Genomic DNA, 25370 nt, shown 5'->3' with positions numbered 1-25370 from the left:
GTCTCTGCATGTCGGTGTCACTCCTGATAAACAGAACATGCATCCAGTCAGGGGAGATAACTCTCACAGAATACACGATAAACAAAGGGAAATTGCCAACTGGAAGTGATGTCACAAATAAATGAACAGACGCAATTGGAAATGGAACACTGCAATTTAACCAATTCAGGACGTGAACCCCTTTTTGGTGTTTTAAGCATTATGCTATACTTTAGCTATTTGAAAAATAGCAGATCTACAAGCTCGCAGCTCGAGCTTGAGCTTGTAGATCTGCTATTTTTGAAAAATCGTGAAAAGAATATATATTCTTTCAGAGCGAACGTTTTTAACTCAAATCTTTGCTTCTGGGGGGGTCCCTGGATGGAACTACATATTTTCAGATGGGGGTCGGCGGCCAAATACAGATAATTCTGGGGGTCCTTGACATGAAAAAGGTTGAGAACCACTGATAGAAACATAGGGTTTTTCAGAAAACTTTCAGGATTTAGAATCCATTTTGTAGAATCGTCCTCAGGTCTAAACGGGTTAAGCTGATAAATGGGAATTGTTTCTTCGCTTTTTCAAAGATTTGGAGAGACAGGGAGACCCCCCTGTTACACAGCAAAACACTTTATAGCAATGATTTATATCACAACATAGAGCTATTTAATGGTTTAGCTGCACTCCTGTATCGTTCCTCTCCCTGATCCGCCTCATGGGATGTTCAACGGAGCATAACAAACCAACACGTCGGCCGTTTGACACCCGGAACGTTACTGGCACTGAGGGAATGAAATGATTATTTGCTCTGGCAAGAGTTAACTCATTTACGGCTATGGACGACTTTTTCCCAATGGCGCTCCCTGCCGATCACAACTTTTTTTTTTTTAATGTTATTATTCATTCAGAAAGAGATCGGTGATAGCCTAGCAGCGCCCCGGTCTCTAGGTAATGCTCGCCTCGGCTGTGGTCCGTCAATGACAACATGACATTTCCAGACATATTGGTCGGATCGGCAGTGCAACGTATGTAGGTGGAGGGCCAAATAACTCTAGTCTTTCGAAAATACGGCAATAGGTGTAGCTTGTGAGCTTGTAGATTGGCTAATTCCGTTTTGCGAGAGACTCTTGTACAACAAATTGGCTATTCATTAACAAAGTGTGTGTGCGTGTGCGTGTGCGTGTGCGTGTGTGTGTGGGGGGATGTGTCAGTGTGCCCCCCACGGTGTGATCTCCCCCAACCCTGTACAGGGATACGCGGATGACATTTCCTTGGCCTCTAGGGAAGAGAGCACAATTAAAAACATGCTCTCCAGGACGGACCGCTTTTTAGAATGGTCAGGCCTCGAGGTCAAAAACACGAAATGTGCTGTCTTGTACGAAAGGAGGAGTGGAGGGAACCGGTGGTACCACTCCAAAACAGACACACCCCCAGGTTTCACCATAGCCTCGAAACCTCTACGTGTATACGCTCTCCATGAGACATACAACTACCTTGGACATAAAATCAACATTGCAGGAGAATGGAAGGAGCAGGTCAACAACATCTTGTCTGATTTTACATCTCGGCTGGACCTGATTGACAGGTGTCCACTGCCCCTGACTATGAAGTTGGAAGCAATCAGACAGGTGGCGCTCTCCAAAGTTCAACACCTGTTCTCTAATGTCCACATTCAACAGAAAGGTCTGTGTGAGATGAATGACAAGACAGTGAGCCTAGTGCGAAAATGGTTTGGACTAAACTCACACAGCACCCGCGGCATAATTTTTCATCCACAGTGGGAGGGAGGGCTGGGAGTCCCAAACGTGGAATGGATCTATACCAGCATGAGGATTTCTCACCTCTTAAAAATGTTAAACAACGACGACAAGGATGTTAGGGAGCTGGCTCGATCCTCCCTGTTCCTGGACCTAAGGAGGCGTAAGGTCCCACTGGCCAGGGAGTTAGAGCCACACTTCCTTGGCTTCCGGAGGAAACCCAACGGGAAACTGGACACCCGTTCCGCTGGCTTTGGGGTTTGGTCGGACTGGCCAGACCTAAATGACCTCTGTGTCCGTACTGGAGTGTCCCTGGAGTGGGTGCGGTCTGACTCAGAGACTGTGAGGGTCTCCGAGGATATCATAACTGACCCCCTCACCCAGGTCAGGGCAACGGTCACCTATGCTGGACACAGTCACCTGCTAACAGCTACAGGGGCCAGACGAGTCCTCATGGATGTGCACCAACAACAACAACACTGGACTGGACTAAAACTCCAAGGGAAGCTTGCATGTCTTCCCCATGCTGATCACTCCGTTTCACACGCATTCAATGAGGACATTATCACATTCACAGTTAAGGCCAGACTACAGGTCCTTCCCACCAGACTCAATCTATCCATCTGGTTCCCCACCACTCAGGTCCCTCATTGCTTGCACCACACCACAGAACAGATCACTGAAACACTGTCACACATCTTGAATGGGTGTTATGCATACAAAGGAATGTACATAGCACGCCATGATAGAATAGTGGAACTCGTAGCAAAGGATATATCAAAATACCATGCCTCTTCAGTGAGAATGTACAAACATTCCAGGGTCATTCCATCCATGTTCCAACTCAGTGATAACTCAGATACCTTTACATCTCTAGCAGCTAATACACCAGATATTGTTGTGGTTGATGAAGAGTCCAGAGAAGTGTCTGTATTAGAGATAGCCTGCACCTTTGACCACAGCCTAGAGGAAGCCTTTATGACCAAGGTCATAAAATACCAACCACTTCTACATAACATCTCAGAGCTGGGCTATAGGTGCAGACTATTTGTCTTTATATTTGGCAGCCTAGGGCATATGCACAGACTGGTTGTTAGAGGGTTCCAACAACTTGGGATGCCCAAAAAGGAGGCAAAAAGGCTGGCAAAGTATTGTGGTGTCTCTGCTATAATTGGCAGCCGTCATATATGGCGGAGACGCTGTTACTTATACCCATAGAGTACTGAGTGACATGCCTGTTACTTATACCCATAGAGTACTGTGTGACATGCCTGTTGTATCACGAAAACACATGCCATGACTTTGCAGATGTAACTTTAATGCACCTATAATATTTGTGTCCTTGTATGCATATCCTTTGTGTGGACATAAATAAATGGTTAAAATGTGTGTGTGTGTGTGTGCGTGTGCGTGTGCGTGTGCGTGCGTGCGTGATCCCTGCAAAGAACAGAACTTGGTCTCACTAATGTCCGGCTCTCAGTTTGTTTATTTATTACACCACTAAACTATTACTATATTAATGTGAAATCAATCACTCGACACTTTTGAGAGATTGTGTGAAAAGGGGACATTCTGCATAATGAGCACTTATACTAGCTATACATTTTGATGCCAGTCCCGTTGTGCTCAAGTGTTTTCATTGCAGGGCCTTTACTGGTAATATTTGCTATACATAATGTATATATTTTGCTATTTCAGATGGGTGGAGGGGTGGTCCGGTCCGTGGCCAAATACATGTCCATTTTGGGGTCCTTGGCACAAAAACGTTGGATACGTTGGAACATGGATATACAAGGTTTCTATGCTCAGTCATGGACAAGGTTGCCCTGTTCTGTTCTTTGCAGGGATCCAGGGAAGAGTTTTCCTGCCTCTTGTGTCTCCAAGCGGAGTCTGCATTCTTGGCCCGGCTCCGACACTGCTGGCATTTCAAATGGCATTCTTTCACAGCTGTGGCGAGCCACAGCCACGCAACCATCTGCTATTACAGAATTCAGAATGTGTGGCCACCTATCGCTGCCCAAGGTTACATAACCGGGCCCATTTCAGCTTTGCCATTTACTGTGTGAGAGTCTCGTTGATATAAAAATAATAATAATCATACGACGGGTCCATTCAGTTCCATTTTGTAATTGATATAGTGTTAAATAGCTTCATATTGTGAAGTAATCATAACTATAGTGTTTGTTCAGTAATAATCATGTGTTTGTGATGATCGATGATTGTTCAGTAACTGTGTTAAATAGCTCTATTGTGATAGTAATCATTTCTTTGATTGATTGAGTACTTTATTAACAGTTTGCAGAAAATAGCACAGGAAAGTACAGTTCAATATAAGTTCTGCTAGGAGGATATATAGAGTGTCGCAGTCCCGCCCCCTTTCATGACGACGCCAGGCCCAGGAAATGATTCCCAATGCATTTTTCCCATAGACATTTCAAAAGGTATTTAAAGACGGTTACGCCGCGGACAAAGCCAACTCGAGTCGTGACAACTCATGACAACAAACACAATATTTTGTACCAAACAAATAATTACAAAGAAGAAAAACAACAAAAAAAAGTGTTGTAACCTGCCGTTTTTTCTTCTTTCTAATTATTTGTTCAGCCCAAAAAATGGTGTTTGTTGTCATGATTTGTCACGACAAGAGTTGGCTTTGTCCGCGGCGTAAACTTCTTTAAATAAATACTTTTTTAAATGTCTGGTTTCCATTAGGGTCCTTTAAAAATAAACCAATATTTGTATCACACAGAGATGTGTGTGTACTCAGAGGACCCCCTAGGGTAGTGGTTCCCAAAGTGGGGTCCGGGGACCCCCAGGGGCCCTTGATAGTTAAATGATAGTTTGGAACCAAATGGACCCATATGGTTCTGTAACTCTGAGAGTGTACAAATGGACTGGTCCATTTGGTTCCATTTGTACACTCTCAGAGTTAAAATAATGTTGATTTTAAAATATAAATTGAGGGTTCCCAGAGATAGAAATGCCATTAAATGGGGGTCCGTAGACTAATGCATGTCACACTGGGGCTTGTTAAAATTAAACAGGTTGAGAATCACTGCTAGAGCTGTAAAAATCTTGTTCAAATGGGGGTCCGCGGGCTAATTTGTGTAAATATGGGGGTCCTTGACATGAAACAGTTTAAAAACTACTGCCCTAGGGGACCCAGACCCTCTGTTGAAGATCCGTGCATCACTTAACAGTCCTCACTGGTTTCCCCTGCAGAAAGAAAAGCTAAGATGACAGTTTGTATTTTTTATTGGCAGCTCTGTGCGTGCGTGCGTGCGTGCGTGCGTGCGTGCGTGCGTGCGCGCGCGCGCGCAATCAAAATGCTGACCATGTCAAGTAATGTTCATCTTCGACCCACTCAGAAATGCACAATCATGACTTTGGCTTTCAGATGACCAGCACTAACGAGTGTGTCAACGCACACTAAACAGTCTGGTCGGTATGCAGAGCAGGGCATCGATACTCGCTGAAGTCAAAGTAGCAAGAATCCTGTTTTCAACAATTTACTTTTAATACGCGTTTGAAGGACACAATATTGGGAGGACGATACAGAAAAAAACATATATGTATTATATATCGCAGCGATATATATATATATCATCCCACCCCTACTTTAAAGGTGTAGTGAAATGAAAAATAAGTTTTTCACACTTTTAGACCATATCCGTGGTCATCATATGGTCATACCTAACAATGGATGCCAAAAAAATGGGAAAATTCTAATTTTTGTGTGTTTTTATATCAAACGTCCATAAAAATATATTTTTTATTACTTCCTGAAAACGAAAACGTGCTGCGTGATGACGTGTCGAGGCCAACATCGATAAAAGCCAATAAAAATGAAGCTCACCAGTTTAATTCCCCGTATCTCCGCATCCGTCCAGCACAGGCTGCACAGCTGCTACTGATTACAGAAATCTTCCGTTTTTATTCCCATTCAAGATAACATCCAGAGAGTGTATTACTCGGTTTCAACTTAATCATCACGCTAAAAATGTATCTGAAAACATTATAGGGTAGAAATAAGCCACATTAAGAGTAAACTGGTAAAGCTGGACGACTATCTGATTTGTAAACAAACATCCACAGATTCCACACGCTGTCCTGCGTAGCATAGCTACCCGTCCCTAGCTACCGTCCCATCCCCTGAAGGGATGCGACGCTCTGATTGGTTCAGAAACTTCATAGCGGTGTTTCAACTTGAGACTTCAAAATAAAATGTCCGTTTCACTACGCCTTTAAGGTACCTTCCACAATGTTTTTTTTTTTTTAATATATATTTTATCTCACGATTTTGTAACCCATTTTTCACCCCTGTGTCAATTATCTAATGTGATCCTGGGCTCTACACACCCTCCGCCAAACTAGTCCCCATACATGGGGGACATGGGGAGAGCAACGGACTTGAACTCATGCTTCCTTCATGCCTGAGTGTCCAAGTTGCTCCTTTACACCTGACAGGGGGGAGTTTCCCGTGGTTGGACGTAGAGCGTGGAAGGAACACGTTATTCCAACCAGTTCCTTTCCCCTCCATCAGGCGCCCCGGCTGGCCAGGGGGAGGCAGTTTACAGTTGCCAGGGGGAGGCAGTTTAGATGTTTAGATGTTCCACAATGTTTAAACGCTTTCGTCATACAGTCATGTACAGATTTAAGGAAGCTCTGAAAACCATCCCGGAGTGAAGCGTATGTCCCGCCTCCCTCCCTCCCACCCACCTTCTTCCATTTGATTTCATCTTTCCAGGCACTATTTGCCCTAATGTGCATCAGTTAGTCGAAGCATCAGTTATAGCTTGCTGCGAATTCAAATATATGTTTTAACCCATTCTGACCTGAGATCAGATTCTAAAAATGTCTTCTACATCCTGACAGTTTTCTGAAAAAGCTATGTTCTTCGATTTTTCAAAAATAGCAGACCTACAAGCGAGCTTGTAGAGCTTGTAGATCTGCTATTTTTCAATAGCTAAAGCGTAACATAATACTAACACCAAAAGGGGTTCCCGCCCAAAATGGGTTAAAGATGTTTTGAAATATCATCAAACATATCATACTGTATGATCATATGAACAGAAACGACTAACAGAATGACAGCTTACTTGCTGGGCTCTCTGGAGGCAGGTGGTTCCAGACTGTAGCATTCAGAGATTTTGCAATGTTTGTCGTTAAAGTCAGGAGTCTCACGCACGTCTCCTGATCAATCTCTCCTGCTCTCTCATTCACAGGTGTGACGGTGACGGCTCCAGAGGGGTCAGGTATGTGTCCATCTTCTCTCCCCGTGCACTGCACAGTATACGGTTCTCAAAATGTGGTCCTTCATGGGGGACTTGAGCCTGAGGGGGTCCCAGGGGATCCCAGGCCCTATGGGGTTCCCAGCAAAATGAGGAACAGCTAAACCAACCCCTATTTGAAACTAGCTCGTCTATCAACAGTACGGCTATTTAGATCGGCTATATTTTAGAAACATCTAGCAAAACTCTTAACATTTTGTGTCCAAGGTTTGTATTGGCCAACTGTTGACACATTTTAACAACTCAAACCATCGCTTATGTGGGCCTTCTGGCACAAAATCATTTCATATGGGGGGCGGAGGGGGTATACGGCCAAATACACATTTTTGGCGTTCTTTGATGTTTTGAGAAACACTCACTTATTCCTCAATGCCAGTCACGGCAGGAGTTACAAAGGGAACGTACCTTATCTGTCAAGGATACAGCTAGGTTGGCCTCTAGCTGAGCCCTGAGGATTCTTTGCAGTGTCTGCTCTCATTGTCTGAATCTGTCAAATAGACACGTTGGGAAACGGAAGGTTCCTGGTTCCATCGCCCCCCCTGCCTTAGTGTCGAAGTGCCCTTGAGCAGGACACTGTACTATGACAACACATTGATGCTATGTTTTCGACGCCATCAAGGCCCCGGGGGCCAACATGCATTTTTGTCGACAAAAATCAACTGTAGATTTATTAAAACTAGACAAAATACTTCGGCGTATGCTCCAAAGGTAATAAGACAATCTAGGCAGCGTATAGAATATTGGATTAAACAGCGAGGAACGCGGGTTACGCAGTAGAACTGTTAACAACACATACAGTATTCCGTGCATATTTACACACCGACACTGCAGCAGTCGGTGTAGACTGTAGACAGTGCACCATCACGGCTAGATTGCTCCAGAACAGAGAATTGCAAAAGGCCACACAGGGCTAACAGAACAAAGGCTTTAGAAATTGTAAAAATAATATCCACATATAACCTACATAATTAACTGTGAAACTGCAGATTTAAACACGCTGCGTGCCATTTAAGAAACAACAGGTCTCTGCCTTCATGTGGAAACCTCATTATGTCCAAAAACCTTTCAGGATTCGAGTTCAGAAGTAGCAAAAAGAAAACCCTGCATATCCTCGAGCTCAGAAGCGCCTGGCGAGGCAACGTGTTTTGAGCTGGTAGGTAGAAGTGCTGACAGACGAGGCCGAAGGGCAGCCCTGGTGAACCATTCATCTGTGACCATCCGTAGGTTTGATCCTTGCTTCTGGTCACCACCAAATTAACCCATTTAGGCCTGACCTCGAAATTAAAAAAAAATCTTCTAAATCCTCCAGTTTTCTGAAATAAATATTTTCACAATTTTTCAAAAATAGCAGACCTACAAGCTCATAGCGCGCCACTCGGTGGCGCGCTATGAGCTTGTAGATCTGCTATTTTTCAATAGCTAAATTATAACAATGTTTAAAACACCAAAAGGGGTTCCCACCCAAAATGGGTTAAATACATACAGGTAGGGTGACCAGATCCAAACTGTTCATTTGAGGGACAGAAGTATCGCTTGTGTGGGACAAGTGGGATGGGGGGGACCCCGTCCCCCCCCATCCCACTTGTCCCACACAAGCGATACTGGAGTACCGGGTTAGCAACTTACTACTTGAGTTGCTATTAAATGCCTTGATGTCATATTGGACCATAGGCCTATTGGCTATCATTTATAAACTCCTCTGGTGTCTCACATTTTGTTTTAAAATCATGCTTTATTTGTATTTGTATGCTATTTTAACAGGCTTAAAAACACATCTTGCAGGAAGAGACAATGAGAGAGCTTTACAACAGAAGGCCAACTAGGGTCTAACTATTAGGGCATTTGAACACTGATGCAATTGCCTGCCAGTCACAATGTGGGACATCTGGTCACCCTACATACAGGCCTATTTAACTCGTATAGACATGTAAAATGTAAAGACAAATCACACCCGTGTGAAAAGAGGGGCGCTCTTGTCATCGTACATCAATTTATGTTAACGGACATTTGACATTGCTACATAAGGTGCTTAAGGTGGTCCCTTATTGGCCAAGCGCTCCCACCAACATGTGATTGGTTAGCCGATTTGCTTGTTTACATATGACATACGTTTTCCCTTCAATGTCAATGGCGTTTAATGTTTTGATGTTTAACTTACGTCATATTTAGCGGAATTATCAGCTCTTATCATCATACATCATCATGCATCATCTCATACTGGCCAATCAGAATGCCTGTTGCCTGTGATTGGTTAGCTGATTTGCTCGTTTACATATGACGTAAGTTTTCCCTTCAATGTCAATGTTTAATGTTTTGATGTTTAAATAAATATTTAGCGGAATTCCGACGTCATTTCTCCGTTCATTGTCAATGGCAAATCTCGAGACGTGTGGGGACAAGATTTAGCGGACATTTGACCTGAATTCCCCTTTCATTATCAATGGCAAATCTTGATTTTGTGTATGTGATCTCGACAGCACTGCAAATGAGGGTGAACCTCAATGCTTTTTCGAGAATATATAAAGGTTTCAATTAATGACTGATATGTTTGTAATAATTGCAATTTAACCACATTAATCGTTCGCCCTGAAAGAGTATATTTTCAAAGATTTGCGCCACATTTCACGATTTTTCAAAAATAGCAGACCAACAAGCTCGTAGCGCTATGAGCTTGTAGATCTGCTATTTTCTAATAGCTAAAGTAGGCCTATAACATAATGCTTAAAACACCAAAAGGGGTTCCCGCCCAGAATGGGTTAAAACAATAGAACATAGATATGATTAAAAAGTAAAAACATAAATGGCTAAATATGAACCACATAAATGTACATCACATAATGTACTTCAATGTTACATTCAGCGGTCCAATGTCCTCAGAGTTAAGAGCTTTTGAGAGCTTTTATAGTCCGCAAAAAAGTGTATTTAGTATTAAATACAGTACATCATAATAATAATCAATCCATGTGTTATGGTCATGATTCACCGGAAGCCCAGGTGGCTTTTGGTTCCAGGCTTAAAACAATTTTGATAAATATTTTCAGAAATCTCTATGGGGGGAAAAAAATTGTTTCCTATACCTGTAGCACCACAAAATGTCTGCCCCTGCTATGCTGTATATGTGATGGTACAATACAGGGTCTATTAGCAGAAATGTGGAGCTCTTTGTGTCGCATTGACAGCACACAGGTTCTGTGGGAAAGTGGATTTTAACCCATTTTGGACTGAGGTCGATTAAAAAAAGGCTTCTAAATCCTAACATTTTTCTGAAAAACCCATGTTTCTATGTCAGTGGTGCTCAACCTTTTTCATGTCAAGGACCCCCAGAATTATCTCTATTGGGCCACGGACCCCCATCTCAAAATATGTAGTTCCAGGGACCCCCCCAGAAGCAAATATTTTAGTTAAAAATGTTCGCTCTGAAATATATATTCAATGATTTGCGCCACAATTTTTCAAAAATAGCAGACCTACAAGCTCATAGCGTGCCACTCGGTGGCGCGCTATGAGCTTGTAGATCTGCTATTTTTCAATAGCTAAATTATAACCTAATGTTTAAAACACCAAAAGGGGTTCCCGCCCGAAATGGATTAATTGAGTGAAGTTGAAGGCGGCAGAGCCACTGGAGAGAAGCAGATCTTATTGCATCAGGCTATGAAGGAGGACATAATTACACCCTCGTGTTGACAGACAGAGGAAAGACACTCTCTCCTTTCAGGTTCAGCTTTGGCTTCATCTGAGTGAGGCGATGGTGGACAAAATACTCAACCCCCAGTACCTGAGGTATAGGCTACAGATACTCCTGGTCAAGTATTGCTCCACTACAAGTCAAAGTTGCTCTGTCAAATTTGTACTTGAGAGCTATTGTGCAGGAGTTACAGGTCCTTTAAAAATCACACCCGTGTGAAGTGAGTGGTGGAACTCCGTGTGGGCGTCCCCCGGGGGGGTCCCCGGAAATTCCAGGAACGCGCCCAGGGGGGGCGGCCCGGTTCCGGCGAACCGTCCCGCGTCTGAAACGGTTGAGAAATGACAGAGTTACCGTGTGGGGGGTCCCCCGTGTGGGGGTCTCCGGGGTTTCCTGGGGGGTCCCCGGAACCTCCAGACCCTCAGGAATGCGGCCAGGGGGCCGGGCCGGTTCCGTCGAGCCGCCCCGCGTCCAAAACGGTCGAGAAATGACAGTTGCCCTGTGGGGGTCCCTGGGGGGTCCCTGGAACATCCAGACCCATAGGAATGCGGCCAGGGGGTCTGAAATGGTTGAGAAATGACCGTGTGGGGGTCCCCGGGGGTTCATGGGGGGTCCCCGGAACATCCAGACCCCCAGGAATGCGGCCAGGGGGGACGGGCCGGTTCTTGCGAGCTGCCCCGCGTCCCAAATGGTCGAGAAATGACAGAGTTACCGTGTATTTTCGTGGCTATCTTCGTGCTCTGACAGACCCAGCCAGCCAGCCAGCCAGGGACGGACCCAGGGACGTACAGTAGCTCTGCAACACTGTACGTAAGCCTACATGCTTTACAGTCTTGCTCATGCTTTACAGACGAGGCAGGAAGCAGGTGTCTGGCTCAGCGGTGATGAAAGGGATCATACATCATTGAGCTCATTGGGAAGTTCCCGGAGTAGTTCTTATTTACGGTGTCGTTTGGAGCCAGTGCTCTCTTTCTTTCACGGTATCTGAAGATAAGAGCATTGACATGAAACATCACTCTGCTATGCTGGTGGAAGAGCATCGACATGAAACATCACTCTGCTATGCTGGTGGAAGAGCATCGACATGAAACATCACTCTGCTATGCTGGTGGAAACAATCACTTCAGAGAGCTATACAGTACACTGGTTTTGATCCTTTTGGGTTCAGCATCTGCCTTTACCCATTTTGAACGGGAACCCCTTTTGGTGTTTCAAGCATTATGTTATACTTTAGCTTGAAACATTTTTTGAAAAATCGTGAAAATGTGGCGCGAATCTTTGAATATATATTCTTTCAGAGCCAATGTTTTTAACTCAAATCTTTGCTTCTGGAGGGGTTCCTCGAACAACATATTTTCAGATGGGGGTCGGTGGCCTATTACATATAATTCTGGGGGTCCTTGACATGAAAATGTTTGAGAACGACTGACATAGAAACATAGCGTTTTTCAGAAAACTGTCAGGATTTAGAAGACATTTTTAGAATCGTTCCCAGGTCAAAATGGTTGTGGTTGTGCGTGACCTTGCTTGGTGTGTGTGGTTGTGCGTGACCTTGTTTGGTGTGTGTGGTTGTGCGTGAGCAGCGTGACCTTGTTTGAAATCTCACTGAGGAGACATAAAACACAAATGATACGTAGCTTGCGGAGTTGGTTCAGTCTTATATACTCGAGTGGCTCTAAATCTAGAACGCTCTCCATGGTTTTGACCAAAAGGGCAACGATCTGTCTTCATTTCTGACTTAAGAAAGCATCTCGTTTGGAATATTAACGCTTCTAGAGAGACTTTAGGTGTACCAGCGTGAGGGGGGGGGGGCGGAATGCAGGGCTTTTCAGAGTAAAATCTGCCATATAAGAATTCCCAGGCAAAAATAGTGATTTTCTTTTTTGTTGAAATATTGAGATACAAGGTATTTGCCCAACAGCAACAATATGTTATGTCAGCTGGCAGAAAACGGCCTTCAGAAGACCAGCCAGGCCTTCACTCACTCACGTACGCATGCAAGCACACACACACACACACGCATGCAAGCACACACACACACACACACACACACACACACACACACGCATGCAAGCACACACACACACATGCATGTGCGCGTGTGCGGACTAGGCCTTCACAGCTTGTGTATAAAAATGAATCACTTACACATTTTACCTGAGAACAGACGCAGCCAATTAGATGCGATGGTGGTGTTGAAACTAATGTAGAACTGGCACTCTGTAGTACCGCAAAGTAGTGACCTTGGATTCGAAAACTTCACAAATCAAAGGCTTCACAGAACTAGAGTGTTCTATCGTAGGTCATCGTTCACCGAAATTATTCCTTTGTGGTTCCTTCAAAGAAAAAAAGGCTGTTTAGAATTGCAATGTGTTATACTCAGTGACGGAAGAAGTACACAGATATTAGTACAGTAAAAGTATAGCAGCCGGTATGGCAACCGCAAGGTTCCCAGTTTGATCCCTGTGGGCTCCCCCAGAGTATAGTGGGGACTAATCTAATATACAGCAACCTTCCCCGTGTTTCTTCACTGGTCCAATTCCGAAGAGCACAGTTTGCCGACCACTGCTACAGAGCTGACAATGAGGTTATATCTTCCCTTCTTCTCTGGAGTCCTGCCTCAAAGCAGACCAGAGTTAGAAAACTGTCATTCCCTGATGTCATCGCTAGGGACACAGGCATCAGTAAGCAGGAACTGGGGGTGGCAATGAAGAACCGGGAAGTCTGGCGTGAACATTGGCGTGGCATTGCGAAATCCATGGTCTCGACCGCGGTCGAAAAATGATGATGATGATAGTGTCGAAGTGTCCTTGAGCAAGACGCTGAACCCCCAATTGCTCCCAGTGGTTTCCACCATTGGTGTGTGAATGTGGGAAGTGAGGACGCCGGCGTCGACTGTTCTCCGGTTCACCTCCCAATGTATGAATGAATGAATGGACCATTGTAAAGCGCTTTGAGTAGGCACGTAGTAGCATAGACATAGCGTATTACTGTACATATACCAGTGGGGACCCCCAGGGGTCCTTGAGGGAGTTCCAGGGGGTCCCCAGCTAAATGATAGTTAGTTACCAAATGGACCCTTATGGGTCTGTAACTCTGAGAGAGTGGTTCCATTTGTACACTCTCAGAGTTAAATTAACATTTATTTTACAATATACATTGGGGTCCCAGAGATAGAAATAGGGGACTGTAGCCTAATTCAGGTCAACCTGGGGGTCCTTGAAATGAAAATGGTTGAAACATCACTACTAGAACACTGACATTTACCACCTGTCAGCGGGGAGTGTTTGGCGGGATGAGTAGGACGAAGGCTCTACTGTACAGTACGTCCTCCCGGTGGGGGCTCCTCACTGGCAGGTGAGTCAGTATAGGATACAACAGTATGTCCTCCCGGTGGGGGCTCCTCACTGGCAGGTGAGTCAGTATAGGATACAACAGTATGTCCTCCCGGTGGGGGCTCCTCACTGGCAGGTGAGTCAGTATAGGATACAACAGTACGTCCTCCCGGTGGGGGCTCCTCACTGGCAGGTGAGTCAGTATAGGATACAACGGTATGTCCTCCCGGTGGGGGCTCCTCACTGGCAGGTGAGTCAGTATAGGATACAACAGTACGTCCTCCTGGTGGGGGCTCCTCACTGGTAGGTGAGTCAGTATAGGATACAACAGTACGTCCTCCCGGTGGGGGCTCCTCACTGGCAGGTGAGTCAGTATAGGATACAACAGTACGTCCTCCCGGTGGGGGCTCCTCACTGGTAGGTGAGTCAGTATAGGATACAACAGTACGTCCTCCCGGTGGGGGCTCCTCACTGGCATGTGAGTCAGTATAGGATACAACAGTACGTCCTCCCGGTGGGGGATCCTCACTGGCAGGTGATACAGGAGGATACAACGGTACGTCCTCCCGGTGGGGGCTCCTCTCTGGCAGGTGAGTCAGTATAGGATACAACAGTACGTCCTCCCGGTGTGGGCTCCTCACTGGCAGGTGAGTCAGTATAGGATACAACAGTACGTCCTCCCGGTGGGGGCTCCTCACTGGCATGTGAGTCAGTATAGGATACAACAGTACGTTCTCCCGGTGGGGGCTCCTCACTGGCAGGCGAGTCAGTATAGGATACAACAGTACGTCCTCCCGGTGGGGGCTCCTCTCTGGCAGGTGAGTCAGTATAGGATACAACAGTACGTCCTCCCGGTGGGGGCTCCTCACTGGCAGGTGAGTCAGTATAGGATACAGCAGTACGTCCTCCCGGTGGGGGCTCCTCACTGGCAGGTGAGTCAGTATAGGATACAGCAGTACGTCCTCCCGGTGGAGGCTCCTCACTGGCAGGCGAGTCATTATATGATACAACAGTATGTCCTCCCGGTGGGGGCTCCAGTACGTCCTCCCGGTAGGGGCTCCTCACTGGCAGGTGAGTCAGTATAGGATACAACAGTACGTCCTCCCGGTGGGGGCTCCTCACTGGCAGGCGAGTCATTATAGGATACAACAGTACGTCCTCCCGGTGGGGGCTCCAGTACGTCCTCCCGGTGGGGGCTCCAGTACGTCCTCCCGGTGGGGGCTCCAGTACGTCCTCCCGGTGGGGGCTCCTCACTGGCAGGTGAGTCAGTAACATACAACAGCAGTGACGACACCCAAATGCGCGTGGGGAGGAATTCATTTGCACGCTTAGATTGGAGAAATATAATAATGAATTAAAAACAATCATACTCTAGTGCAGTACTTGAGTACAAGTATACTTTGTCCACCGCTGATTAAAGGCCTCACAGTTACTAAACTATTCAAACTGCAGGTCATCTCTCTCTCGCCGCCGTCGCTCCTTCCCCGGTACGATATTACTACCTTCACCAAACAAAGTCGGATAACAAACTGAATTAGAATCCGCTCACTCGGGGCTCTCATTAAATTGCCATGAAATAAACAGCAGGAGATTCAACACCGCGTGTGAAGCCAGGCAGAACAAACCACCTGGGTGACGGCAGAGAAATAAAAGGAATACATTTGCAAACATTAATCCATGTTGGGCGGGAACCCCTTTTGGTGTTTTTAAGCATTACGACGTTACACTTTAGCTATTGAAAAATAGCAGATCTACAAGCTCGTAGCGCGGCACCGAGTGCCGCGCTACGAGCTTGTAGATCTGCTATTTTTTGAAAAATCGTGAAAATGTGGCCCAAATGTTTGAATATATTCTTTCAGAGTGAACGTTTTTTAACTCAAATCTTTGCTTCTGGGGTAACATGTCATTGGTTCGACCTCCCGTTAGATCGACCGTTACTAACCCTATCTCTCTAACTCTAACCTAAACGTAACCGCAAGCACGGGAGCAACGCATCCCTCACCAACCTTAATCCGGTTGAACTAACGGGAGGTCGAACCTTAGGGCAGCCCCCGCTTCTGGGGGGGGTTCCTGGAACAACATATTTTCAGATGGGGGTCGGTGGCCAATTACATATAATTTTGGGGGTCCTTGACATGAAAATCTTCTAGAAACATGGGTTTGTCAGGGTCTGTCGTGATTTAGAAGACATTTGTAGAATCGTTCCCAGGTCTAAATGTTGGGCGGGAACCCCTTTTGGTGTTAGCATTATGTTATGCTTTAGCTATTGAAAAATAGCAGATCTACAAGCTCATAGCGCGCCACCGAGTGGCGCGCTACGAGCTTGTAGGTCTGCTATTTTTGAAAAATCGAAGAACGACTGACAGAAACATAGCTTTTTCAGAAAACTGTCATGATTTAGAAGACATTTGTAGAATCGTTCCCAGGTCTAAATGGGTTAACAGAAATGATGTGAAACGAACAAGCCGCCGTCCTGTTCCATGATGAATGACACGGCAGAAACGGAGCCTTTTTTCATGGACACGACGTGTGTTTCTGCTCTCATGGAGGAAGTATAACCACAACCTAAAGCAGGGGTTCTCAACCAGTTTTTTTTTTTTTGCAACTGAATGGCTGTAAAGTGGAAATGAAGAATTTACATATAGTACACATAGTACATGCATACACCTGCCCTAATGATGATGGTTTCAGTATTTATTTATGGTGTATTGTCTCTATTATTAAGGTTATTGTAGCAGTCAATTTATATTGGGGGTCGGGAGGGGGCGGGGCGGGGGTCCCGAGACGTTGCCAAAGCATTTTCGGGGGTCCCCGGCCAAAAAGGTTGAGAACCCCTGACCTAAAGTACTGTAATGTAGAAATACACTGTTACAAGTCATTTTACTTGAGTAAAAGTACAAAGGTATTGGTATCAAAATGTACAAGAGTAGAAAGTGCTCATTAAAGGGGATTTTCGCACAAGCTGTTTTCCTACCGTATATGAAGACACGTATCCATTCGCCCATTGGGAAAAAAACAAAACATGCCGAGCGTTTCATAACGACTGGGTGCCTGCCTGGTTGGGTATGAGCACGAAAACAGCATGGTTGTTTTTCACCACCTGTGCGCAACCTGACACACACACAAACACACACGCACATATTAACTGTATATATGAGGATTTTGGGTGTGCCAGTACAGTACAGTGACAGTACAGTACAGTAGAGAGTACAGTAGAGGGACCGGCACACGGTAACTCTGTCATTTCTCAACCGTTTCGGACGCGGGGCGGCGAACCGGCCCGGCCCCCTGGGCGCGTTCCTGGGGGTCTGGAACTCCCCCAACTGGTTAATGTATGTTTCGTAATAATAATAATAATCAAAATCTACAAAGTAACTAGTAACGAAAGTTTACACATATTTGTAGTGGAATACAACGTAGTGGGGTGACGGTGGCTCAAGGTTCCCTGCAGTTCGAACCCGTGTTCCCCCAGAGTTGGTGTCGAAGTGTCCTTGAGCAAGACGCTGAACCCCTAATTGCTCCCGATGTGCAGGTTGGTGATGCATGGTTTCCGCCATCGGTGTACCGTGTGTGAATGGGTGAATGTAATGCACAATCTCCGTAAAGCGCCTTGGATAATGGCGCTATATAAATGCACCATTTATACCATTTTTTACGTACAATATTTGCCCTCTGAGATGTAGTGGAGTATAAGTTTTCTGAAAAACCCATGTTTCTGTGTCAGTCGTTCTCAAACATTTTCAAGGTCAAGGACCCCAAAAATATATGTAATTGGCCGCCGACCCCCATCTGGAAATATGTTGAGATAAGATTTGAGATAAAAACGTTCGCTCTGAAAGAATATATATTCAATGATTTGCGCCACATTTTCATGATTTAAAAAAAAATAGCAGATCTACAAGCTTGTAGATATGCTATTTGTCAATAGCTAAAGTACAACATAATGCTTAAAACACCAAAAGGGGTTCCCGTCCAAAATGTGTCGAAAGACTTTAAATTTTGTACCGTACTTTTGAGGTGTTTTTTTTTTTTACTTTACTACTTAGTTACTTCACCCCACTGGAGGTCACAGCTGCGAGTCACGGAGAGAATAACGAAGTCACCGGAGTGTATCTGCTCTTGAGTGGAACGTAACTCCAGGAGAGAATAAGAAGATATGCTGAGAATATGATTTAGTGCTTCAACACACCATCTGTACAAAGCCCTTTCAGAGCTCCGTCTGTTGCCTAGGGGTGGGACCATATGAAGACCATTATTGTGGCCCAAATGACGTTGACGACGACAACGTTATTATCGCGATAATCAAGAATCTGCTTAACGGGAACCCCTTCATGGTGTGTTAACCCATTCAGGCCTGACGTCGAAATTAAAAAAAAAAGTTTTCTAAATCATGACAATTTTCGGAAAGATTTGAGGCACATTTTAACGATTTTTCAAAAATAGCAGATCTACAAGCTCATAGCGCGCCACTCGGTGGCGCGCTATGAGCTTGTAGATCTGCTATTTTTCAATAGCTAAATTATAACAATGTTTAAAACACCAAAAGGGGTTCCCGCCCCAAAATGGGTTAATGGTTAATGTGGTTAAACGCTAACGTGACATGGATGCGTTCCAGGTCTCAATGGATTAAGCATTATGTTATGCCTTAGCTGTTGAAAAATAGCAGATCTACAAGCTCATAGCGCGGCACCGAGTGCCGCGCTATGAGCTTGTAGATCTGCTATTTTAGAAAATGTGGCGCAAATCTTTGAATATTATATTAATATATTCTTTCACAGCGAACATTTTTACTCAAACATATGAGGTCCCTGGAACTACATATTTTCAGATGAGGGGTCCGCAGCCAAATACAGATAATTCTGGGGGTACATTTTTGAGTGGTGTACACCACTCCTACAACTGGCTTTGTTAGTTTACGTGTCTGTTCGTACCAAAAAATGAGCATGGTTGCTATGGTCACCCAGTTCACACGGGTGTGATTTCATTGTTTACGTGTCTGTTCGTACCAAAAAATGAGCATGGTTGCTATGGTCACCCAGTTCACACGGGTGTGATTTCATTACGTCAGACATTACGTCAGACCACAGTTGATCAGTCTATATAAGACCTTACACCACTCAGTTCACACGGGTGTGATTTTTTGAAGAAGCGCTGGTCTAAGATCATTGCTCTGCCCACAGCCAAGCGCTCTGACATGAATGACAAAATGGCACTGAGTGATCGCTCCCTCTGCGGTCACGTCATATTAAATCATGCCATCTGGACAGAGATGGCATTAGCAGGAGTTTTGTCCACTCAGCCATTGCAGCTTAAAGAAGCAGGGACTACATATTGTGTGAAAGTTATGTTGCAGATTAAACTTTTTCGATTGTTGTATTCAATTCATCGTTGATGTGTATTTTCAGACACCACTTGAACTTGGGCACTGTATATTTGGCTCTGTTCTCGCTGTATTTGCTCTGTTCACATTGTGATCTAACAAGCTCACAATGTGAGCTTGTTAGATCTGTTCCCACACGAATAGGGATGCCCCATATGACCCAGGCTGTTTAAAACGACATCATCCCCGGGTAGTACAGGACATCTATGGAAAATACAGGGTCAACCTCAATCTAATTGCAAAAAAACCAAACTCAGCTGATTTTGCATCTTCAATATATCCTGAATAACAGAAAAAAAGTTGCCTGGAATTGTCTGAGGGGAAAGTGTTGAAAATGGCCTGTACAGTATGGCCACCATTGACATCCTATTATAAGGCAATATTTTCTAAATTTCCTTATGCTTTAAGTAGCATGTGACATATCAAACTAGGGGGTTTTCATGATGCTGAAGCCATTCCAAGCATTAGTTTTGCACAAAAACACTCATTGAGCTCGATTTTGCCATAGCAACTTGCTCAACTGTGATGATGTCAGCACATTTGAGCAAGTTGCTATGGCAAAATAATAGGATGTCAATGGTGGCCATATTGTAAAGGCCATTTTCAACACTTTCCCCTCAGACAATTCCAGGCAACTTTTTTTCTGTTATTCAGGATATATTGAAGATGCAAAATCAGCTGAGTTTGTTTTTTTTGCAATTAGATTGAGGTCAAATTACATTATTACTGGACTAGGGGGTGGGGCAGTGGCTCAGGGGTATCCTGCAGCTTTGGATAAAAGCGCTATATAAATGCAAATGCCACCCTTTACCATTTACTCCCTCTGGGATAATACAATTCTAATCTAATCTTAACCCATTTAGACCTGACTTCTTCTAAATCCTGACAGTTTTCTGAAATACCTATGTTTCTATATCAGTGGTGCTCAATATTCCATGTCAAGGACCCCCCCCCCAGAATTATCTGTATTTCGACCCCCATCTGAAAATAAGTTGTTCCAGGGACGACCCCGCCGGAAGCAAAGATTTGAGTTAAAAACATTCACTCTGAAGATTTGCGCCACATTTTCACGATTTTTCGAAAATAGCAGAACTACAAGTTCATAGCGCGCCACTCGGTGGCGCGCTATGAGCTTGTAGATCTGCTATTTTTCAATAGCTAAAGTATATAACATAATGCTTGAAACACCAAAAGGGGTTCCCGTCCAGAATGGATTAAGGTAAAAGAAAACAAATGGAATAATCCGGTACACTGCTGGCAGGTGACGATATGGAGCATGCAGTCATCTCTGGAATCATGAATGGACTCGTTCATAGTGGGATGTGAGCGCTCAAAGTATTTGCAGACATTGGGTTATGCATGCACTCTTTCTCTATGGTTTGGGTTCTAGGTGTTTCCACTTCCGTGGCCTCGTGCTTTGACATATAACAACATGACTAAAAGGTCAAAGGTTAAAGCATATAAAGGCAAAACATACAAAACTAGAAATACACTGTCGAGCTGCCAACTCGCGCCTTTCACACAAGTAGTGGCCTACTTGTGCGCAAGCAGGTTCGAATCCCGGCTCCTACTGTCCACATGTCGAAGTGTCCTTGGGCAAGACACTGAACCCCACACTGCCTCCAATGAGTCGCTCGGTGTGAGCTTGCCACCATTGGTGTGTGAATGTGGAAAGTGAGGACGCTGGTGTCGACTGTTCGCCGCTTCACCTCCCAATGTATGAATGAATGAACCATATTGTAAAGCGCTTTGAGCACTTGGAAAAGCGCTATGAAAATGCAATTCATTATTAGAGGTGTTGGCCTCCCACTCCAATCCATGCTCCAAAAGTAATCCTCCCATCTTGCCGTGCTGGTGTTGAATTCACTGCATCGCCTCAGGGGTTCCCCCGGGCTCCCCATGGGCTCAGTTATTAAACACATGTCGAGCCAAACGTTCATGTACGCTTTATAAAACCCAGCACTTTAATGCCAATCCTGTTTATGTCCGTGTTACAATCTTTATATTACTGTACGCCTCATCTGTGTTATATTTACTGCATAGGCAGCCTCCATCTTGGACCGGGGCAAAAAAATAAAAAATTGCATATGCGCTCCATTGACTCCTGTAATGGCCGCCATCTTTAGCTGCGTTTTTCTCCGAATTGAAGCTCAGATGAGGTGATATAGCCGGTGAGGCATGATATTAGGATGACAATAAAAGACTAGCGCGAGGCTCCGGTTAGCAGATTAGCGTGTTTCATGCTAGTGAAGAAGGGTCAAATCGAGCAGACGAAACGGCGTCCGGTAATACTTCTGGTTCAAGATCCGCCGTGTCACAGGGTCCGCTTTTTGTAGTTTTTTAGCGATTCTTGCCCTGGCACAGCCATGGGCACCCGAAGAAAGACGAGCCTTTCATGGAGCAGGTGGTTTGCCCCCCCGACACGCCATGCGTGCCGCGGCTCCTTTGTGGCGAAGCCCATCGGGCTGGATGCAGTGTTAAGGGCCTTGCAAACGGGGAGCGATAAAACGTGCCTATAGTTCATTTTCAATGAGACCTGCGTTTTTGCTCGGAGAAGTCGCGGTGCGACAACGCAAGCGTATTTACGTGAGCGCGCACGGTCCCGTGAATTTGTTGCGCGCGTGCTCGTTACATGCACACGCCCGCGACTCACCAGACCTGGATTCTGTTTTGCTTTTTTTTTACGCTTGCGTTGTTGTGCCCCTCTTCAACAGACCTGGAGGAGACCTGTGTTGATCCAGGCAACAACGCCTGCTTACATTTGCAAGGCCCTTTATGCTTAGTTAAACCTTAGAGGAGGCTGCTCATGTGATCACGGCTGGGTAACAACCTGTCATTTGCTTGACGTTGAGTCGTAAGTCTTTACAATTTACAATTTACAATTTAGGCATTTAGCAGACGCTCTTAATCCAGAGCGACTTACATTAGGCAAGAACAAAAGTATGGGAATACATCACATATATAAAATGCATTTATCAAGAAACATGCGTAAGCTAAGAACGTAACTAGAACATATCTATATAATGACACTATACATATTAAATATACATATATACTATACTATGCTATACATATGTACTATGATGTGCTATGACTACATACAATGCAATTATTGTGCTGTCTACATGACATGCTATAAGTCTGTTTCAAATGCTATCTAAGTCTAAAAAGTGCTATCTAAGGGGGTAGGATAAGTGCTATGGGCCATGATGGAGTCTGAAAAGGTGGGTCTTCAGACTACGGCGGAAGATTGGGAGTGATGCTGCAGTTCTGATTGCAACGGGAAGTGCATTCCACAGTCTTCACCAACGACCAAGAGAAGTCCACGCTTAACATTATTTCAGCCAGGCAGATGATTATGCTATTTGTGCAAATAACACGACATTGCACTTGTGACTGAATGCCCCGTGTATGCGAGCGCTATATGGACATGATATCCAAAGTACTCCCACGCTCATAAAACGCATTGTGTGGACACGGCTCCTATAAATCAAAGTCCTTTATAGCTGTAGTGCCGTCACTACTGCTGCCACTCTTGTCTGTGTGGCGCTTTGTGTGCGTGCGTGCGTGCGTGCGTGCGTGCGTGCGTGCGTGTACTGTCGCCCCGTAGCCGTGACAACAGAACAGATCCCATAGCCTAGGGGACGGTGACCGTGATATGCTCAATAACTTCCAAAGTTCCTATAGCTAATGCTCAATCCCCGTGCAGTGCAAGTTCTGATCAATTGCTCAGCCCACTGTGGAGAAAGACAGACAGACAGACATTCCATGAATTTATAGTAAGATACAGGACAAGGGAGGAAGACAGACAGACTGACAGACAGACAGACAGACTGACAGACAGACAGACATGAATTTATAGTAGGATACAGGACAAGGCACACCACATTCGTTAGCAGATTGAAAAGTGAGCTAAAGTGATCTTTATGGATTATTCAATGGAATCAAATCATTATTTGATGACTAGCCAGGCATATCGAGGCGAGTTGGCGGAGTCGAAACTTGTGTCTGCATCAATATTGATATGATTGAGTGGCCGGCTGCAGCAGTAGACCTCCCACATTAACGGAATGTCTGCCAGGATAGAGCCCGCCTCTATGGTGAGTAGCCTATCAGCTACTGACGAGAGGGAGATGGTGTTAACCCATTTAGGGTAGATACCCTCACATGTTCTCCCCGTGTCCCCTAGGGTAGATACCCTCACATGTTCTCCCCGTGTCCCCTAGGGTAGGTACCCTGACATGTTCTCCCCGTGTCCCCTAGGGTAGGTACCCTGACATGTTCTCCCCGTGTCCCCCTAGGGTAGGTACCCTCACATGTTCTCCCCGTGTCCCCTAGGGTAGGTACCCTGACATGTTCTCCCCGTGTCCCCTAGGGTAGATACCCTCACATGTTCTCCCCGTGTCCCCTAGGGTAGGTACCCTGACATGTTCTCCCCGTGTCCCCTAGGGTAGGTACCCTGACATGTTCTCCCCGTGTCCCCTAGGGTAGGTACCCTGACATGTTCTCCCCGTGTCCCCTAGGGTAGGTACCCTGACATGTTCTCCCCGTGTCCCCTAGGGTAGGTACCCTGACATGTTCTCCCCGTGTCCCCTAGGGTAGGTACCCTCACATGTTCTCCACGTGTCCCCTAGGGTAGGTACCCTGACATGTTCTCCCCGTGTCCCCTAGGGTAGGTACCCTGACATGTTCTCCCCGTGTCCCCTAGGGTAGGTACCCTGACATGTTCTCCCCGTGTCCCCTAGGGTAGGTACCCTGACATGTTCTCCCCGTGTCCCCTAGGGTAGGTACCCTGACATGTTCTCCCCGTGTCCCCTAGGGTAGGTACCCTCACATGTTCTCCCCGTGTCCCCTAGGGTAGGTACCCTCACATGTTCTCCCCGTGTCCCCTAGGGTAGGTACCCTGACATGTTCTCCCCGTGTCCCCTAGGGTAGGTACCCTGACATGTTCTCCCCGTGTCCCCTAGGGTAGGTACCCTGACATGTTCTCCCCGTGTCCCCTAGGGTAGGTACCCTGACATGTTCTCCCCGTGTCCCCTAGGGTAGGTACCCTGACATGTTCTCCCCGTGTCCCCTAGGGTAGGTACCCTGACATGTTCTCCCCGTGTCCCCTAGGGTAGATACCCTCACATGTTCTCCCCGTGTCCCCTAGGGTAGGTACCCTGACATGTTCTCCCTGTGTCCCCTAGGGTAGGTACCCTGACATGTTCTCCCCGTGTCCCCTAGGGTAGATACCCTCACATGTTCTCCCTGTGTCCCTTAGGGTAGGTACCCTGACATGTTCTCCCTGTGTCCCCTAGGGTAGGTACCCTGACACGTTCTCCCCGTGTCCCCTAGGGTAGGTACCCTGACAAAAACATGCATGTAATCCTGGTCTCTAAACTGCCTCCCCCTGGCCAGCCGGGGCGCCTGATGGAGGGGAAAGGAACTGGTCGGAATAACGTGTTCCTTCCACGCGCTACGTCCAACCAGGGAAACTCCCCCCTGTCGGGTGTAAAGGAGCAACCTGGACACTCATGCATGAAGGAAGCACGAGTTCAAGTCCGTTGCTCTCCCCAGGTTGGCGGAGGGTGTGCAGAGCCCAGGATTAGATAATTGACACAGGGGTGAAAAAATGGGTTACAAAATCGTGGGAAAACAACTAAAATACTTGAAACTGACATCTACCTGGCACCCCTACTAAAATCTAATTTACAAGCGGAAATAAGAAGAAGAATAACACTATCCTATGATCCTACCACACTGGATTTGTCATAATAAATAAACGGAATACTACATACTGTAGGTATGTTAGAACAAATGTACGTATATCCGCTTTCTGTCGTTTATCTTTCCATTTCCACAACAATATACAGGAAAACATGGCATATTTTGGACATAGTTCGAATGGTGATTAATCGTGATTAATTCATTTTGAAGCTGTGATTAATCTGATTTATATTTTTA

The 25370-nt window shown here is 45.6% G+C and overlaps 1 protein-coding gene across 4 annotated transcripts in view; it reads left to right on the top strand.

The window, feature by feature from the left end:
• LOC306929378 (IQ motif and SEC7 domain-containing protein 1-like) overlaps window positions 1-25370 on the top strand; it is a 256833-nt gene that overhangs the window by 40629 nt on the left and 190834 nt on the right. For all 4 annotated transcript variants that reach the window (XM_079509885.1, XM_079509884.1, XM_079509883.1 and 1 more), the window contains exon 2: window positions 6962-6991. In XM_079509885.1, the coding sequence (XP_079366011.1) occupies window positions 6962-6991 (30 nt within the window). The remainder of the gene's footprint in view (window positions 1-6961; window positions 6992-25370) is intronic.

The sequence above is a fragment of the Electrona antarctica genome (assembly GCF_951216825.1).
Source record: "Electrona antarctica genome assembly, chromosome: 9".
NCBI lineage: Eukaryota > Metazoa > Chordata > Actinopteri > Myctophiformes > Myctophidae > Electrona > Electrona antarctica.
Note: the sequence above shows the minus strand (reverse complement) of the source record. Positions and strands in the feature narration are given on the sequence as shown.